At 37.4% G+C, this 20,669-nt stretch overlaps 1 protein-coding gene across 4 annotated transcripts in view; it reads left to right on the forward strand.

The window, feature by feature from the left end:
• PIP5K1B (phosphatidylinositol-4-phosphate 5-kinase type 1 beta) overlaps positions 1-20,669 on the forward strand; it is a 100,612-nt gene that overhangs the window by 25,593 nt on the left and 54,350 nt on the right. For 3 of the 4 annotated variants that reach the window (XM_053931974.1, XM_053931972.1, XM_053931973.1), the window contains exons 4-5: positions 10,875-10,956; positions 11,690-11,758. The exons of the other annotated variant lie outside the window; for it this stretch is intronic. In XM_053931974.1, the coding sequence (XP_053787949.1) occupies positions 11,690-11,758 (69 nt within the window). In that variant the 5' untranslated portion in view covers positions 10,875-10,956. The remainder of the gene's footprint in view (positions 1-10,874; positions 10,957-11,689; positions 11,759-20,669) is intronic. 4 annotated transcript variants of the gene reach the window in all.

The raw sequence follows: 20,669 nt of genomic DNA on the forward strand, positions 1-20,669 counted from the left end.
ACAGGATGTCTGACAAATATCACTATTTCCTTGCATGCTGAGTTCTTTACTAAATTGGTTTCAGAAATTCACATTATTGTATTAATCATGTTTTTTGAGGTTTTTTGTCCTATGTGATTTCTGAAATTGTTCTTTTCTCCCTAGAAGCTTTCTCAGTGGTTTAAAAAGAAATATGTTAGAGAGCTCCTTTAAACCAAGAAGACTCCAGCTTTTGTACTTTATAGGCCCTTTTATAAAATGGGACAATACTTTAATTTTCTATAGCTTTTGGAGTGATTTCAGAAATGTATCTGAGGAACTTCTGCTCTATAAGAAACTGAGAGCTCTTAATTTAGTCAAAGGAATCCTAGTGATGTAGGATTTGTTGTCTGCTGAGGCTGGTACAAGACAGTTTTTTCAAATCCTTTTCAAGAGTAAAATAAGCTTTCTATTAAATACTAACCAAAATTATGTTGTAGGGGTCCAAAGGAAGCGTCTACTAATTCCCTTTACCTGAAGGAAAAGAGTATGTGGGGGGTTAATTGGTTGCAATAGATTTTCTTACTCTCAGTAGGGTAACTTAGAGCATCTCTCATCTTGAATTTATACACAACTTTTGAATTTGGTGCTTACATCATTCTTATATACCCATTCTTCATATGACCTTATTTTTCACACAAGCTAGGCACCTGAAAAGCAAGTCGCTGTTTAAATATACATTTGGGAACCTAACCTTAGCCATGCATTTCCATTTTCTCTCAATCTGGTGTTGAATTCAGTTCGGGTGCTGTTGCCTGGCCCATTGGGCACTGCTGCTAATGTTTCTTTCCATCTGTCTCTCAGTCTTGTTTCCTGGTATTATCACTAGTGGACTGGTGACTCTGAGGTTATGCAAAATTTTGTAAGTGATTGAAACAGCTGAGGCAATTGTTCTCTCCTCCATTGTGGATCAAGGGTCTAACAGTATTCATTACCTTCCTCATTCCTTCCCAAGTTTCTTTTTGATCATAGGGGTGACCATAACAAAGCTGTTGTAAGGAGTTCCATTATGGTTAATATTCTTTGGTAGGTTACTTTCTTGTTAATTTAATTGTCTAGGTGAGTTCTTCTGGAGCAGAAGTAGCATTGGTGCATAATAACTATGCTATCCAGTGCATGCTTGGAAGGCAGGACCACAGTAACATCAGCCTGGACTAGCTGAAATTATTGCAGCTGTCCAGTCTGAGGGATACATAGTGATTCAATGGAAACCAGGAGGAGTCATGGCAATAACCAGATCTTTTCCTTCCTTCAAGACATTATCAACTACTTTTTAAAAAGTTGTCTAATCTATCAAAAGATTAGATATTACCTGTCATTTCCTCCAGGGTAATCTCTTTCACTCTTCAACTGTCTGTTTGCAGCTGTATGGAACAGCCCTCAATTGGAGACAAAAATGAGATTTTAAAATACTTGAATTTCTTAGATAATCTTACTGCTGAACAGTTAAACTTAGCTAGCATTCATTAACATTCATATCTACAAAAGTTATAGTCAGAGGACCTGGGGAAGAAAGCACAGAGAACTTGAAGATCATAATAATCCACTCATGTATTGAGTTCAGTGTTTCCATGACATATCCTCCTGCAAACTTTGTTGTGAATAATTGCATGCTAATATGAAAATAGCCTAAATAATGCCCAGTAGTGTATCATTTATGAGTTACCTCTGTAGAACTGATGCACAAATTATCCATCTGTTTTAGTGCATGCAAATTATTTTAATCACAGCTTTTTTGTGTTGTCCACCCAAAAGTCTCAATTCAAAGAATTCTTATTACCATTTTTTGCCTCTGTTGTAAAGTTATGTTTGCATAGCAGTTTTGGGTGTGGTTGACCTCCTTTTGAGGTGGAAAAATGTGGATGACTAAAAAGATAAAGGTTTCAAACTAGAGCAATACAGCTATTGTGAAGTTCTTGTTATTGCAAATGTATTTCTTATCAAAGTAACTTGTCCTGTGCTTTTCTGCTTTTTATCTTGCATGTTCAGTCTATTCTTTTTATACTTAATCTTCTCCAAGTACATTTGACCTATTTTTCTTTTCTCAAATGACTGTTTCTGGAGTTTCAGATTACTAAAGCTTTTGGGTTGACCAAATTCCTCTTTTATATCTATTCCCCACCCAGCAAGGTGGGATTGTTTGCATCTCTGTTTGTGTCATTCCTTTAGAAATTGACACTTTCACTGATCTCATTTTTGCTGTACATGAGATTTCATTCCCCATGGATCTTACCTGCTGCTTATATGAGTGATTGCTGTGCTTTCCTTTCAAAAAATCATGATCACAAAGTTGCATGATCCCTGTCACTCTATTTTGCATGTACCATCAAAGACTAGAGTAGAAGAATTTTCTCTCTCCTTCTGCCTTTTTCCTTATCAACCATTTTTCTCAGTGCCCTGCAGTATTTTATTGGACAGTGTCGGAACCCAAAGTGTCCCTCAGACACTCTTGGATGTTCCGGGTCCAGATCAGAAGCATTTGAGACCCTGGCATGCAGCTGGAAACCCCTGTGGTTTTGAATCTGATCCATGGAACAATTTACCAACCTTGCAGGAAGAACAAGAAATCACAAAAGTTTAGATATTATAATAGAAGTAGTCACAAAGTGAAAGGAAGGATTTTTGAGTGCTGTACAGGGGGCTTTTAGGCCTTGTACAGAGGGGTCTGAGTTTTGTACATGGGGGTCAGAGGTTCTAAGATGGAGAGATTTGGGTGTGCCCTGTCCTCCTTCTTTCTCCTTCCTAACCTCCGTGTTCATGGTGATGTTGGCACTCACAGATTGGTTTAGAGTAGAAAGTCACCATTCAATACAGGAAATAGGCATTGGGGAAAAACCATGAACATTTAACACGTAATGTATGATATTAAAGATGGCACCAGCCCTCTGGGAAGTGTGTGTGTGTGTGTGTGCCTTTGTCTGACCTGCTGAATGGACCACATCAGTTCAGGAAGAAAATCTTTTAGATAACATACAATAAACTACCTTGAGACCGGACAACTGAAGACTGCTGAGTCTTTCTTTGAAGGCACGGGTTGGAGGAGAAACTTTTCCACCTTTCGGGGTCACCCCAATCTGGGGGTGAGCCCCGGCAGGACAGCATGCATTACGTGGTGGTATTATCTCAAAGTGCAGTGTTTGGTATGTGTTAGTAACAGTAGTCCATTGCCATATCAAAGTTGCCAAAATAAAGAAGCAGAGCTCTGATTCTGGGCTCTGCCAAGTCTTCTACCTGTGCCCTTCACTGTGATACTACCCTAACTTATATTCCATACTATTGTATATAGCATGCAGATGTTTCCTTCTTTCAGCTGTTTCAAAGAAAACTCTATCTTGACACTTTTATTAATTTGTAATTCCAGATGGCTTTATAGAAAGCTTGCTAGTTTTCTAAAAAGTGCTGTTATTGGCACATGAAATCAGAATAGTGAAAACATAGGTAGCAATTGGGAAGTCTTCTTTGGCTACGTACAAATATGCCTTTCTGCTTTGTATGCTTTCAGACTGTTAAAATATAATGAGAAGTTAATGGGGCCGTTTCACTTTGTAAAAGGAGGGCCTGTTAACAGTTTCTGCAAGATACACATTTTGACGTCAGTTATGTCAGAGATCAAATGTTTGTTCTTTCTGCTTGCTGATCTGAGCTCACTGATTTGGGAAAGTCCCATGGTTATTAAGACATCCACACCATCTAGTACACAGTAGAAAGTTTGCTCTGCTTTTACAGATGGTGTTTGGCAAGACGTAAGAGATCCTCAGGTGCTTCTAGGGAAAGCAGAAGACACAGTAGTTGACAGTAAATGATAGTAGGCTAATAGGGAGTAGAGGAGTGAGATAGATTTAAGGCCTTTGGAATGAAGCCTTGAATTTGGAAATTCATGGAGGAGGAACAAAGCCCAGCCCACCTCTTCCATGCAGGTTATCTGTCACATGCAGAATTCACAAAATACAGATGTTACAAATGAAAATCTATGTGCTTTATTGAATAAGCACAGTATGCTGTGTTTCCAAGGACTTCTACACTTTGGCTCCTTTAATGAATTTTCAGTTTTATTTGCATTGTTGTAAAATAGTTTCCATCTGAAAGAATTGCAGCAGATTATTTTTGAAATGAAGGACATAATTTGTAGCTATAGTTTGTGATGATCCTGTTCCTGTGACCCTGGATGTAATATCCAGTGTCACAATGGTAGTGTGTTTCACCTTGAAGAACAGGTTAGTGCACAAGGACTACCACTTTAAATGGAAGAAGAAGGGACTCTTGTAAGTTGTCACATCTTCTGGGTAATCAGATGTATTCTGAGTATTTGTTGACTTTGATGGAAGTGGTATTTTCTGAAGTTCCACATTTTCATCTTTTTTCCCATCTGAAAGCTAAAGGAGGAAGATAGATGATCTGATATTTCTTGCAGTAAACCAAAACATTACAATATGAACAAATGTTTTTTATAGTATGAATAGTATGATAAGTTACTTTTCAAATCCAGCCAGCAAACTAAGAAAAAAATGCTCATCCTATTATGACATTTTTAAAAGACATCCAAGTAGTGTGCTGTATTCCTGAAACTAGGGGGAGGAAGGAAGGGAGGCCAATGATAGAAATCAAACAGTATCAGAATCTTAGCATTGTGCTCAGATTAATTGCTGAGAGACTAAAAGATCTGTCAGGGCACTGAAACTAATGTGTATTATTAAAGCTAGGTAAATAAAGGTGGTGTGAACAGCTGACATGACCTAGAATAGATGAACAGTCTAAATGGCAGTTTTGTGTTGGTTTTTGCTTGCTGCTTTCACTGTAGCACTTCTGCTGGCCTGATGATATTACAAAGACCAGGAGAAAGATGAGATTTTTTTTACCTTTTACTTTATTTGTGAATTTCATCACTTTGTGTACTACTTCTGATTTTCATCTTATTATTTTTGAGGCAAAATACAAAATAAATCAGATAGGTAGACTAATCAGGGTTTTTTTTTTTTATTTTTTTTTTGTTTGTTTGTTTGTTTGTTTGGCAGGCTTTTCTTGTTAGGCATCACAGGCTACACAGTTTCTGATCTGTTTTTTTAGCTATTCACTCTGTTCATTATAGCATTAATTAGCAAGAACAACTTTTTCCGGTTTTCACAAGTACTATCACAAATTTTACATAGAAGATTTTACTTTCAGTCACCCTTAAAGCCTCCATAATCAATTGTGGGTTGGGAGATCTTGACAAGGTTTCAGACCTAATTGTTTGGGGTTTTTCTTTACTTTTTCCCTCCTTCTTCTTTAAATTCATATGACACTTTGGTTTTTTTTCTGTCAGAGAGACAGAAAAGATAGATTTTTTTAAATTACTTTTTTAGTGGCATAAATGAATGGTGTTTATGATGCAGTAAAAAGTTTGCTCTACTTTTGCAGTAATAGACATAAGAGATCTTTCAGTACTTCTGTGAAGAGTGGAAGTCACCGCAGTTGACAATTGAGGTTCATTAGGCCGACAGGCATTACAGGGATTGGGTGGATAAAATGCTCTCAGATTGAAAATCCGAATTTTTTTAGATTTGAAGCTTTTAATGACTTTTAAATGATTGTTGAGTCCATTGCAACATGTAAACATTTACTTCGTGACCAGGATACATCAGTTTAAAAATATGTATGTTATTTTTTACTCCTCAGATGTTTCAGATATGGGAGCATATAAGTTTGATCATAGATGTCTACGTGTCCTTCTGGTACAAAGTGAATCTATTCCACAAACTAGTGTTTGGGATATTATTAAAAAGAAAAATAGAGAGCTGAATTGTATATATATTTTTTTTTTCTTGTAACTGAGTGGCTACATACATTACCTCAATTTTTATTTGGAGACTATGTAACTGCCCAAGCACTCGTGTATAAAAAATGTTCTCTGACATTAAAAGACATAAGGTTTTTGGAGAGGGGGTTAACTTGTGATGACTGTTGAGAAAGTTGTTGGATCTTTGATGTGTTGTTCCCTTTACCACTCTGTGCATTAAATTATGCTTCCTTTCACTTCTTTAGATCTGTGTATTGGCACTCTGCCTAGCAATGCTTGCAGGTTCCTAAACACCACTCTTCATTGTCTGGTAAACTCAGAAGGAAGGCAATTAAACAATGAAAATTATAGTCAGCATTGTTTTAAAGCATGGAGAAAAGCTTCTTTAAGGAGCTAAAATGTAATAAAACCAATATAAGTCCTACTATTCACCTGAAGCTAACAAGTCATTTGCCTCTTGAGCCTTCTGAAAATAGTACTGATAGTATGCTGATACCGTTGGATGGATTTTGTATTGAAACAAGATGTATGTAGGCAATTTTTATGTGTGCCAGAGGATTTTTTTGTGTCCCAAACCCCTTCATTTACAAATAATCTGATAAATAATCCTACTGTTCAAATTCTGCTGGAGAGGGTAGGGAAAAATGATTGACAGTTTTGATCGACCTAAGTTTGTCAACTAAATTTGACAGTGGTCCAGAGTACCAGCAAGTTTCATGGAATAATAAACAAGATAAGATGAGATCTAATTTGGAAATCCAGTGCTGTTGTGCATATTGTGTTAGTTGGCAGAGAATCCAGACAGGAGGGAGACTTTATAAATGCATCATCTGCAAGAGAAGTTTGTTCAGTGCCTATGAAGGTATGAACTCAAATCTTTAAAATTTCAAAGAAGCTTTAATAGTGCCTTTTGATCTTGGAGCTGCCTTCAGGTAGCTCCAAGAATACCATGAATGGTTTTTGGGTACTTGAGCTTGGGGTAGGGGAAACACAAGAGAACAAGTATGAAAAGAGTAACTTTTCATTAATGAATATGTGTTCATGGATTTCTTCCACTGTAGAGCATTTTTGGCTTAGAAGACTTGCTTCTTCTGGCAAAATTTTGTGTAACAAAGCTCTCCAGCTTCACAGTAGAGCTGAAATCTGGCAGTGTATGACTGTCCGAAATGTGGTTTGGTGGAAGAATGCTGTCTTACAGATCTGCAAGTCCTTTTAGTGAGTTGAAGAACTGACTTTAAAAGCTACTCTCACAGCTTCCATAAGGAAAATATGTCTGAACAAATCTTACCAGTAAGAGGAAAATAAGGAAAATATGTGCATGTAAACAAAACAAAACAAGGAATTCATTCACCATTTCCCATGGACAGGAAGGAGTTCAGCCATTCCCAGGAAAGCAGGGCCCCATAACATGTAATGGTGACTTGGTGTTGTGGTTTGACACGGAAGTGAATTTTCTCTGGAAGCTGGGATCAAACTAATTAGTAGTTAGGTTTAGATATTGGTACTTGGAGTGACTACTGAAGGTATAGATATTCTTCTGAGAACACTGGAAGTTAAAAGTAAGAACTCGTAAGAGAACTCTCTCTTTGGTTTTGGTTAGAATGCAGTGCAGACCTCCCCTGCCCAGCCACAGGCTGGGGGGGAAGGGAAGCCATGTGGCTTGGGAGAGGTAGGCCCAGGGTGTGAAGGGACTGGAACCGAGCCAGCCCCTGCAGATGGAAGGGTAGAGAAAATCTGAGATGTCTTTGGACCCCCCCACCCAGAGGGAGAGAGAGTGAAAGAGACAGAGACTGTGTGGCAGTACGCTGGTAGAGGAGAAAGAGGTGTGGGGGGGAAGGTGCCCAGCTGTGAGAGTTGGAGTTCTGGGCCAATATTTCAGCCATCCTGGGAGTCCTAGACTTTTAACCCCTTCTTAGATAATGAAAGCTTTGTGAAATACTACTCCTCCTTGATTTGAAAGAAAAAAGAGACAGTCTGGGACCTGAAATGTTAAAAGAAGAACTCCTAAGTGAGAAGAAGTTATGAAGTGTCTTCTGGCTGGACTTTTCTTGTATAGCCATAGACTGAACCAATTTCTCCTGCAACAGAGACTGCATTTTTAGAGAGATGCAATGGTGAGCCAAGAGACCTGCTTCAGCAACAGCCAGCACAGGAATGGAGTGAACAGAGAAGAGTTGAGAAGGGTGTGGTGGTGCCCTCTGTCTTCAAGAAGAAGAAGATCTCTGTTCTTGAGACACTCGGCCCCAGGGGAGAAGGAAAATTGAGGGGGACTATGGTCCCAAAAATAAAAAACTGAACTGTTGTTCTTTTGGTCCTTAACAAAACATCCTTAAAAGAGCCCTGTGAGCAGTCTGTCCATACACAGTAGTGAGAGCACTGTGACATGAAAGTGTCACAATAGCAAATTTTCTCCAGGCAGTTGCTATGTGTGACATGGAAACACAGAAGAGTTACAATTGTGTTTCCTGAGAGTCTGTAGTACAAGAGAGACTCCTCTCTCCCTTAATAAACTAAAAAAAAATTACATAGAAAGTAGTAACATAATCAGAAATCCAGAGTTTTGTCTCACTGTAGTTTATTAGAAATTAGGTAAAAAGAAAAAGAGTGTTTTGGAGAGTTTTCATTCTGAATTCTGTGTGTCTTTTTTTATAGTAGTAGTAGCTTAATAAAGTTTTTCTCTTTGTTTTTAAGCTTGAACCTGCTCTGCTCTATTCCTAATCACATCTCATAACATTTATTTAAAAAAAGTACATTTTCATAAGAACACTAGCATTGTGCCAAAGTCAAACCGTAACACTTGGGAAGGAAAACATTTTGACCACTTTGACCATCCTCCCTTCCTTCTTCCCCCAGCTCTGTATGCTGAGCATGATGCCATATGGTCACATCCCTTTGGTCAACTGGTTTCATCTGTCCCGGCTGTCTCCTTTCCCAGCTCCTTCCACCATGCACTGGAAGGGCGCAGCAAGGCTGCAGAAAAGGCCTTGATGCTGTGTAAGCACTATGCAAGAGTAGAAAACATTCCTGAATTATCAACACTGTTTCCAGCACAAATCTAAAATGTAACCCCACACTAGCTACTGTGAAGAAAATTAACATTATCCCAGCCAAAGTCAGCACACTACAATATTTCTGAAACAAAAAGTTTTCTTCCTCTACCCGCTCCTACCCCTCATCTTTATTGTGAGCTTTTCCTTTGTCAGGTACATACAGCGATTCAAGCTTTAGTTACAGTAGTTTCCTGCTATGGTAACAAAAAAATAAATAGTTGTAGCTTAGCCTGGAAGTGAGTCCAAGACTGTGACCTTTCTTTGAACTGTTAAACTTCATCAGAACTGAGACAGTAGCTGTTGCTCTGTACATTATAAAGCTTGTGAGAAGGCACCATGTACCACTTCAGTAGGTCTAGGGCAGGTGGAAAATACACAAAGTAATTCTTCCTTTGCAAAAAATTGTTAGCATGGGACCAAGAGATGGTTGTCACAGCATAGATTTTGAAAGTTGTTTGACACAACCACAGTTAAGATAGAGCGGTTTGTTTTCTCAAAAGATTAGAGCAAAATTAATTCTATTCTAGATGCCTTTAGGAAATGAACTGACACATACAGGAAAAATTTACTATCTTTATGGTGTATGAATTTTTATATTTGGTAGTTACTGAATTTGGTCTCTCGTCTGTTTCCTATTGTCAGCATTGCAGGGGTATATTTTCACATAAGTGAAGTGCTCTTGAATAATTTGTCTGTCTATGTTGGGAAAAAAACAGGCTTTTCTCCCATGTCTAGCATGAGTGTTTTATTCAGCTAGCTTACTTAAAGAAAGCTCCCATGTTGCATTTATGTTTGGCTTTTGCTGAGTCTGTGTGCTCATAATTTAGGAAGTTTTGTGTGTAGTGGAACTTTGTATTGTATCAATAGTATTGGAAAGTATGTGGAGAACAACAGCTTGGATGGGGATTGGTGTTTTAATCCAGTGATCAGTTATTTAAAAAGTCTTCTACTAGTAACTAAAATGACATTTCTTTACCTACAAAAGCTGTTCAAGCAAGTTCTTGATGCCTTTGTGTACTGATAGAGTTGTAAGCATGGATGAATATTAATATTAAATGTGTGAATATAGGTGAGTGAGATGAACTACATACAATTTAAAAAGCTATAAAAACTAAGTTGTTGCCTTTAAATAGGAGTTCAGTGTACAGGAGACTGCTAATGCACATCCAAATGAAGGAATTACTGATTGACACACATACTTACATGGAGGCTACAATGAAGAATGCAGTTAGCTGCAGGAGGAGAAGTATGTTTTCTGAGGCATTGTTTTCTTCTCAGAAACTCCAAGTTCCTATTTGTTGCATCCCCCCAGCTTTTTTTTTTTTTTTTTTTTTTAATTTTTTTTTTGGCTCAGGTGCTTCTCTGAAGAAAAGGAAAAGAAAATACTGAGTTTGACTCATTTTATGAAAAGGTTCCTTGGTAGTGTTAAGTATACTCTTTAGATTAATGGAAAATTAAAATCAGTGAATGAAGCCTGAGAATACTTTTTAAAACCAATTTTTAGTTATGTACAAGATGCTATTTGAACTGCTTAAAGACAAAGTGAGATTTTCTTCTCATTTGAAGTATCATTAGATTTTTTCTTGTTTGTAATCTGTGACTTTTCAATGTGCTGTCTTCCAAACCGTCACAGCTATTTCTTATAAGTGATTGGAGATTATAAGGCTATAAGATTAATAACACATGTAATTACACAACACTCCAGAGCATGTATGTGTACTGCTCTACATAAATGTTTTATTGTAGAGCTGCTTGTGCCACAGGGGTGAAATATCTGGGGCAAAAAGGAATTACTCTGCACTGATTCCCTCCTGTTTAATACTGCCAGTTTCTAAGTATATTAACCAAGTTATATGTTTTAAGTATAGTAAGTTCTAAGTCTAGTAGCCAAGTTATTTGACATGATTCTTAAAAAGCCTCACTTGTAGCTGAATGCTTGCTTGGGTGGAAGAATAGTAATAAAAGGAAATCTACAGTTAATAAAAGAAAATTTGTTAAGGCATTGTGATGAGAGATACTTCTTATAATAGGTTGTGAAAAATATTACCACCACCAATGAATGGCTTGATCTTCACTCTCAGCTCCAGATGACCTGTTCTGTTGTTCATAAGGGTAAGTATATTTCCCTTGTGAAAGTATTGGTAAAATCTAGAATTATTTTAAACCGTGTCATTGTACCTTTTTGTTTTGTTTACTTTGGCAGATGCACTCAGAGTGTCTTACCAAGGTGATTTTTATCTTAGTGGTTTATTCTCGGTCTAGAATGGCTTTACAGCTGTGATAAAATACAATGTCAAATAGTTAGAGCATGATGCTAATAATACCAAGGCTGTGGCTTCGATCCCTGTATGGGGCATTCACTTAAGAATTGGACTCAGTGATCATTGTGGGTCCCTCCAACTCAGAATATTCTGCAATTCCATGTTATTCTATGACTTCCTTGCTACTTTAAGGAGATACAGTATATTGATGCAACCAAGGACCTTAGAGTACTGAGACATGCCACTGTTTATCTGGCTCACAAGCTTCATAGTTTTTCCCTTTCAAGAACATCCCATGCAATAGGCTGAGGAACAAGATTTCACTGCACACTGGTGTGGGGAAAAGAAGCAAAGTCATGTAGAATCAGTCATATGCTGGACATATTCCTGGGCCAGTGTTGTCCTTTTAGTCTGTGTGGAAAATACTTACAAGGAATATCCTAGATAGGTCACTGATCTTGGTAGTGTGCTGTCCTCTGAAAGGTTTGAATTTAGCAAAAATGGATAACAAATTATATGATTTTTCTGAATGATTACTTTTGTAAAGCAAATACCTTCTTTGTAACCTAAGCTTCTGTTACTAGATGTCGTCTGTTACTGAAAATGGAGACGTTACTGCTGGAAAGCCAAATGAAGAGAAAACATATAAAAAGGTAAATAAAACCTTCAACCTTTTTATTGTATGTTTTTCCCTTCATGTTGGTAATTCAGACCTGCTGTATGTGAATATATTTCAGAACTGATTAAAACCAAGAACAAATAAAACGTGTTCCATGGGGTTTTTGAAATTACTTTAACCCTTCTGTGAAATCATAAGGTATTTCTATCCACCACAGAGCGGACTATTTAAAACTTGTTTAGTCCATCTTTAAAGAATACCATCTTGCTAGATTGATAGAAATTCTTTGCTCTTAGCAACAGATACATCTCTGGGCTTGAACACTGTTGTAAGAAATTTACTAAGTTTCCAAATGCTTTAAGTGTTTATGTGATGTGTCTAGACTACTAACCTGAAAAACAAAGCACCTTTCTAGCACTTTGCCAAGCAGCCCACTATTTGTTTGCAAAGTATTTTTTTTTTAAGACCTGTGTAAGAGAGGACATATTTAATGTAGGAGCATGCATCAGTAGTCCATTTAGATATTGCTGATAGTGGTTTGGGTTTTTTCTTTCTGATACTGATTGTTTGTGATTAGAATTATTTAGGTCCACTAGCAATTTTGATAACTAAGCTGAGCTATAAAAGCAAATTTTTCTTTACATATTTACACAAACAACACAAATTGTTAGCTACTGAATTTGACCATTTCTTTGAAAGATCATCTCAAGGAAATGGTTGTGGTCTTATATTTTAGTTAAATGGTATGCTCTGTCTCAGCCCTCAAAACTGTATGGTTTATTCCAAGCCTGTGATCCTCCCCTGAAGTATCATGTGTCTGTAATCCCATTGGCCCAAGTCTTATTCTGCGCCCACTTTGAATCTCCCTGTTAAGTGTGCTGGGAGGACGAGGCTGTCTCTCTTAGCCGGCTCTCGGCTCTCGTGGCCGGTGCTCTCTCGGCCCCTCTCTCCCTCTCCCCTTTCCTCCTTACTCCCCCTTCCCCCCCCACCCCCCCCAGACACCATGCTGCCTCCCGGGGGTAGGACCCCCAATAAACCCTCATCTAATGAGCACCCTCAGAAGCCGTGTGGAGTCTCTTTGCCTGCCTGCTGCTACCAGCAAACTCACAGTTTAGGGGGCTCCCCGGGGACACCCCGGAGGGTCCCCCCAAACACGCTGCTACAAATGGTGATTATGTTTTTAAATTATTTCTGTAATCTAGCACTGAGGTCCACATGCTTCTGCAGTATATGCAGTGATTAGGGTTTTTAATCTCTGTGTGTTGCTTACATACTGCTGGTAAAGTCAAGGAGATTAATAAACTATTTCTTTTACCACCCCTTTTCCTGGCGCTTACATTGCCAGTACCTTGGTGGCCTTAGCATTCCAGATAATTTTCTCAGAAATAAAAGGAAATAATATTTGTTTTAAATACAGGTTAGTTTAAATTTCCCACCTGATGACTTTAAAATATGGAAGTCAGAATTTGTCTTGACAATTAGTATGAGAAAGGCAGAAATGTTTGGTGCCTGAACTTCTCCAGGTGTATGTTGCTAGACTAGACTGGTAATAGCTGTAGGCAAGCTTCCATTTCCCCTGGTCATCCCACATACTCTTCTCTGTTCCTTTTCAACTATAGATTCACAACATTTCAGAGAAAGCCGTAGATAGTCTTCTCACTATGGCATAAATTCTACTGTGTATCTACTGGAAGTACCTCTGACAAGACCTGTGATTCATAGCCACATCACAATCACAGATTACAGCGACTGTCGCCTCCAAGTTCTGTCCCTGAATCACCAGTTGTATCTTATTCCAATTTATTTCCTTTTCATATAATTACACCTTCAGTTGTTCTGTGTTCAAGATCCTGTGCTGCATATGCCCCTAATAGTTTAGTATTATTACCTAATAGTATCATCATACTCCTCCTTTTTGTGATAATTTTAATAAAATATTAATAAATTTTGATATCAAAATTTATCCATGGAGAGCTAATCAGTAACATATATTTACCCGATGCCTCACTTTTAACAATGTCTCTCTTTTCTTAAGTCAAATTCCTTAGAAACTTTGCACCTTCTGTTAAATATTGAAGACTCTGCTTGGGCAGGGATGTTGGTCCAGATGACCTCACTGATGTCCCTTCCCACCTAAACCATTCTGTGATTCTGTGATCCTCACCTCCTTCAGATATTCCATATATGTTGTTTCTTTTTTTAAATGGATTTTCAGACGTATCAATGGTATATGTCTGGAAGTATAGGGTAAGCCTGGTAGGACTTGTGTTCATCAGAGGCATTTCATATAATTTCTCATTTAATTCCATGGTTTTAGGTAAGTTACACAGAGAAATTTTGCTCTGTAGAAGGCTTGTTTGCAGCCAGAAGCTACCAGTCTTAAAGCGCCCACAGTTGTTCCATTTACAGTTCTGCAGTCATGTATTGTTTAATTAAAAAATACTTACAGTCCTTCCTGTGACTTCCTGTGCCACTTTCTCCAGAAGTCTGGGCTGGGGAAGAGCTTGTTTCCTCAGCTGGTGCTTTTTCAGCTACTTGGGCTGTTTCAGGTAGTTATAACTGCTATCTGTGTATTGCAAACTTCTGTAGTAATGACTGTTTTTCACTGCTTTAAGTTAACCTGAGTTAGGTGAAAACAAGCTATCTTCAGGAAAGCACCTCTGACTTCATCCATGATAAAACTTTCCAGAATAATAAGTAGTCTGTAAGGCTATCAGGTTTTCCTCTGGAATTTTAGATTATTGCAATATTTCCTTTATTATTTTGTTCATCTCAGCTAAAATAGAGGTAGGTAACATCTTTATCTGAATTAATTAAATCTCCAGCTCTTCAATTTCCTCCAGTAGTCAGCTGACTTGCCATCTGTGTGAATGTAAATATCTTGAAGTTCAAGAAATTTCTTACATTACTACAGCCTTGTGAAAGGGCTTACATGAGCATCACTACACTATCCTTTTAGACTCTGAAATGCATAATTGAACCAAGACAGAGCATGATTTTTATTATGAATCTTGCTCCTTCTTTCCACTGTTTTCTTTTTAGCTTTCAGTTTTTCTGCTGCTGCATTCTGACACAAATGCTCTTCTGGCTTTTAATTGTTATTATCTAGTCAAAGTCTTGAGAGAAGAGGGAACATAACTTTCTGTTTATTTGTTTTTAGATTTTTGGATAGATTTTGTTGTTGTTGTTTTGCGGTTTTTTGTTTTGTTTTTTTTGTTTGGTTTTTTTGGTTGTGAGTTTCTTTCTCCCTTCTGAAAACCAGGGTGTTTTTCTCTCTTTTAAATGGTGTTTTTTAAGGTGGGGCTGCTAAGCTGTTCAGCTGCATGCATTTTTTACAAACATTATAATCTGAAACTACTTATGGGCTTTCTATTTGTAAATTTTGAGAAGTTGTTAAGTCTACAGTGTGATTATGAATAATAAATTGTTTCCGTCACCCAGATCAAAGAACTTAGTTAATGAAAGAGACACTTCACAGATACGTGTTCCATGCAGCTTTTAAGGTAGTGAATTAAAATAACTTTGAGATCAAAGAAATTGTAAATTGTGCAGACTGTGGCCAGTTCTTTCAGGGTGGAGGGCTTTTGGTGGTTAGTTTGGGTCAGTCTTGTGTTTCTTTTGCTTTTGGTTTGGGTTTTTGTTTGCTTGGGTTTGTGGTGTTTTTTTTGTTTTGGTTTGGTTTGGGTTTTTTTTGTTTGTTTGTTGGGGTTTTTTGTGGGTTTTTTTTTTTTTGTTTGTTTGTTTTGTGGTTGTTGTTGTGAGGGTTTTTCTCAGAGAGAAACAGGGTAGGGATATAAGAGAGACTGGTTGTTTGTACCATTGCATGCTTGCAAAAATCAGGTCACCAGACTATAGTTTCTCTTGGATATTTGTATCCAGTCACTGACATCAGGAGTACGCAGTTGCCGCTTTTTTTCATTTCCTCTCTATTTTGGAGATTTTGTTGTGAGAAGTTGCTGACACACACGCAGTTTCTGCATTGCAATGCCATCAATCACACAAGCCCTGAGTCTGCTCCCTGTCAAATCAGATTTCAGTAGTATCCTGATGCTTAATAATAGGATGGTAGCAAGAATGAGGCTCAGACAGGTTTGTCAAAGCACATTAGAAGTGTAAAAGAAAATCACACCAGAAAATAGTATAGATGTAAATGTGCACTTGTGAAAATCTGTTACTGGATTGCCAGAATCTCTGTTTAGCCTGAAGGCTGCCACACAAGTATATAATTAGAGTTTGTTCCTTGTCATTACATATCTTGCAGCTCTTCTGTTTAGCCTATTACAAGCACTTTATGTAACCTGTTGAAAACTGCATATCATGAGTCACTTTGCCAGAAGCAAGGGAAATTTGCCTGGATAAAGGAAGCCAGCTACTTATTGTTAGAGCTTGCTAACATGTGCAAGCAGCATTGCTACATCTCTTTTAGCATTGACTTATGCCCTGCATGTAATGCCTGCAGGTAGGGTACTTTTTCTTGTAGGCATTGCAATTTCATCACTGGAAGTTTTGCTGCACTGGGACCTCAATGGCAGATTTTATGCACTCATAAAGATACTAAAATGACTGTGACTTTGCCTGGAGCTATGGCTGCTTCCAAGCTCAGAGGTCTCAAATTCTTTTCCTCAAAGACAGAACAACCAGAGTAGTTGGGTGCATGGCTACTACTGAAGCTTAAGCATAAATGTTTTGAACTGGAGGAAAAATTAATTGAAAGCCATGGAGTCACCTGAATCTAGTTTTGGAAAATGAAGGGAGATCAGATTCAGCTTGGATAAGGAAATCATTCTGATTGCAGTTGAACTGTGAGAATTGCACAGACACACACACAATGGGCAGGAGTCCATCTTCATGAAGAGTGACCTGCAGAAGGTGGGCAAACATCTGCTAGAGAGAAGTGTGAACTGAAGAAAGATTGCAGGGGTACTGTGACTGTGGTGACCCATGGTCACAAGTTGTGGAGAAACGGTAAGATTAGTTATTTTAATGGGCTTTTCTGGTAACTCTATTTTCATGTCCCTATTTGTGATTTATTATGTGTCAGCTGCAGAAAGCATGCTGAGATGGGATAGCCACCTCCCTCCAGGAGTTTCAGTGGAAACAGGGTCAAGTGTTGTTTCAATGAGACTGTAAGCACAGCAGGCACTCAAAAGACAAGACAGATCAAGTGCGGGAGCAATAATCACATGTACGTCTTGAATCTAAGTGAAATTTCCTAATATTCTAAGCAAGCTATTTTTATATATTGCTTGAGGAAGATGTATTGTTTTTCAAAGTGTATTCTCCTCAGATGGTTTGACTTGAGAGTTTACACAATTTATAACATCTTTTGTCTTCTCAGAAGTCTGGAAATGGTAAACTGTGTTTGCAGGGAAGTGATAGCATGGGTGGATTTCTGGTACTTACATTAACTAGTAAAACTGAAAAACAAATGCCTACTTGTAGTAGAAAATTCAGATCTGGCATAAGCCATGTGGCTTCAACAATTTTGATCAAGTGAGACCTATGGATATTTTTCTTCCTTTTTTAAAGAATTTATTTATTTCACTAAGACTTTTGCCTGAAGGCAGGTAGCAGTTCTACCCTAGTTCTGTTCATTGTCAACAGAAGACAAGGGTGGGATAGTGAGGAAGTTGAGAGCAGATTTCTCCACATATAGTAGCAGATAGGAATGAACCAGTGACAAGTACTTTGTGGGATGCGTGGTTGCAAAGCAATGTAAACCAGTGAAGGCTTCTGTTCAGATGTCTATTTCTCCCCATCTCTTACAAAGAGTTGTGGTATCTAGGTATCTGTGCCATTTCATTTGGCAGATTTAAAAACCTATATGAATGACAGTAGTAGAGAAGGTGAAAGAAAGCAATCATTTTGCCTTTCACAGTGATAATGAGGTAGAATTTCCAAGGTAGAGTTAATTTCTCTGCATCACTTTATGGCACCTGCAATAAACCAGCTGTCCTCTGGAAAAATCACCATCTTTGCTATAGAAAGTTCATAGATCAAACTTCAGCTGCAATAAAATGTTATAAAAGGGGAGAACAAAAAAACAAGGACAGAGTTCACATTCATGTGGTCTTAAAGGGTTTCCCTTGGATGTCTACTTTTGAAGAAGCCTAGAATGTTAGAGTTACATTTCATGAACCTGTTGTAGGAAATGCATATAGATTTAGCAAAGAGCAATTGAGACTTGAAAGTTGCACAGAAAAATAACTGAATGACAATAGAGAGGAACTTCTATTAAATTAGATTAAGCATGTGCCCTCCTGCTCAGCTCCAATCTGCTCATGGTTTGTTAAATGATTTATGCCATTAATAGTCCCATACAATTACCAAGAAATTATAAGGACACTTGTTTAAAGGAATAAATCCATTTATCATATCTAAAATCATTGTGTACAGTGTAGTCTGTACATTTATTGACACATTAGTGTTTTGACAGGTTTGCCAGTAATTTACAACCTTCACACTCTTAACAGAAACAATTATTGGCCAAATCATAATATACAGTCTGAAATTACAGTATGCATATTTTTGCCATCCTTGAAATTTTTTTTGGTTACTTTAAAGGACAGACTTTTTCAATCCTTTCAGTAGCCTTGTTCCTAACTTGTACAGTTGTTAGATAGTTTCAGTTAGTTGATTTTTTTTGGTTGGGTTTTTTTGTGGTTTTTGTGGGCTTTTTTTTTTATTATTTGGTTATGAACTGCTTTTATATGCATAATATATGTCTGAGTAACACCTTTATTTTATTTAAATAGCAAATTTAAGTTTTAGAAGGCTACCTGAAAGTGATTATTTGTAGGAAAAACAATGTCTAAATCCTGCTTAGTTTATTTGTGGGATCATGTGCAAACTTAAGACCTGATTTGAGAGGATTTAATTTCTCATTTATTTTGCTACTCTGAAAAAAGGATTTCAGCTTACAGTAATGTAGAGCAAGTGGAAGACCAATCTGCAGAGAAAGTAATTTAAGAAAACAGTGCATTGAGTGCTAGAATATTTATCAGTGATGCTAGTATTCCATATACCTGTAGTCTATATTATATACTGCTGTTATGCTTTGAGTCTGCATATAATTTTTCATATCTACAGGCTCTTTTAGCAAAGCCGTATGACAAGTATGAAAATATGTATAGTTACTTTTGACAAAAAGAGGCAAAGGTATGTTTCATCATGAGAACAGTTTCAGTTTTTTATGCTGGGATAAAAGCATCAATGCACCTGTGCAGTAGACAGTAATATCCTAAACAGCAGAAGGAGGATAGGAGAAGTTTTACTTTGTGCCCCTTTATGTAACAAAGACAGCTGTCATAGTGTACAGCATTTGCTACAAATTCAATCACTTTCATAACCTAAAATTCATCAACATTTTTATCCTTCTGGTTATTATCATCCCTTAATATTTCTTGATCTTCAGAAGGTTGATAACAGGTTAAATTATCTGTGACTCATCGTACTGTCACTGTGCACTGTCATCTTTACAGTTACAGTTAATAAATAATCTCAGGGCCATTTTCTGAACCTCTTCATGAGACTAATGGGAAGAAAAATTTATTTCGGTCTCTAAAAGACTGAAAAAACCCATGGTGCAGAAGGTTGCTGAATTTTGTTGTTTGCTTTACAGCAGGAGAGTATTCAAGACAAATTGAAATAAATAAGGGGCTTAGGTTTGAAACTAGATTTTGCTGCTTTTTGCTGTCTTATGCCATTAAAAGAGGTGCCCAAGTAACAAAAAATTCACAAGAGACTTCAGTTTTTCCAGTTGCATTTGCAGTTTCCTAGAAATGCATTTTTGTTGTAATAAAATGGATGTTTCAAGAACATTTCCCCTAAGGCTTAAGAAGGATCTTCTTTATATTTTTCTTGGATTTAATGATGATAATAATATTATTAATAATAGTAATATAAAAATTAAGACAAGTGATGTTTAAAAGACAAATTCTAAGGCTTGTTCTGTTTTTATTTTATGGACTGTGAAAAGAAATATTTGTCAGTTGCTAAGGTCATACTGTGTTACCACCCTTTGGTCGTAGTAGTGATTGACAAGAGGTGGACTTTGGGCCAGCAGTTGCCTTCAGCATACTGTAGCAGCTCTCCATTTGTTTCAAAGCTGTTGTTAAAGTATTCTGAATAATTTCATAACATTACTTTTCTGCTAAACCAACTTCTATGGTTGCTGCAGAAATGATGGGTGGTTACTAATGACACTCTTGAATATGAGTAGAAATTAACAAGGAGGTAACCTTGTAGGAAAGGTCTGTGTCGTTGTACTAGAAGGTCTTACATTCTGTCTTCCGGAGACTATAAGTATATAGGTCTTTTGAATTTGAAAAAAAAAATACTACAGATATTTTTATGAGCTTGAAAGGTGATCCAGAGGTTTCTTTTTGAAATCACGTTGCCAGGTTACTTTTCTTGGGTGTTTTTGAAGTTTGGTGGGTTTTGTCAGGGTTTATTTGGAATGGCATGTCCTCTGTTGTGCTGTACTATCTGCTGTTCTTTCAGACACAGTTGCTTGCTGTGGCAGTGAACAAGATGGGCATCCAGCAATGAAGCAGAAACTATTTGTATGTGTATTGGTTTGATCAAAGTTACATAATTACAGCTTTTGTTGGGCATTAATCATTCATGAATAAAAGCCTTTCAAGGAAAGAAAAATGTGACTGTTCTTACGACACACAGCCAAATCTTTTTACTAGTCAAAGTAGCACTTTCAGAATGGACTGTTGTTTGTTCCCACCAAATCACTGGTTCTAAACTGTTATGCAAGTATAAGTTCTGTTTGGTGTGCAGTCTTAATTATTTAAGAGCTACACATCTCTGTCTTTTCTAAAAATAAGCAGCCACTCTAGTCTGTGTTGTTCCAAGAACTAGAACAAGAGTAGTTTTGTGTACTTGAACCACTTCTTATATAATTTCCATTCCTAAAATGGTTCTGTTCAAGTGCT

The sequence above is a fragment of the Vidua chalybeata genome, chromosome Z (assembly GCF_026979565.1).
Source record: "Vidua chalybeata isolate OUT-0048 chromosome Z, bVidCha1 merged haplotype, whole genome shotgun sequence".
Classification (NCBI taxonomy): Eukaryota; Metazoa; Chordata; class Aves; order Passeriformes; family Viduidae; genus Vidua; species Vidua chalybeata.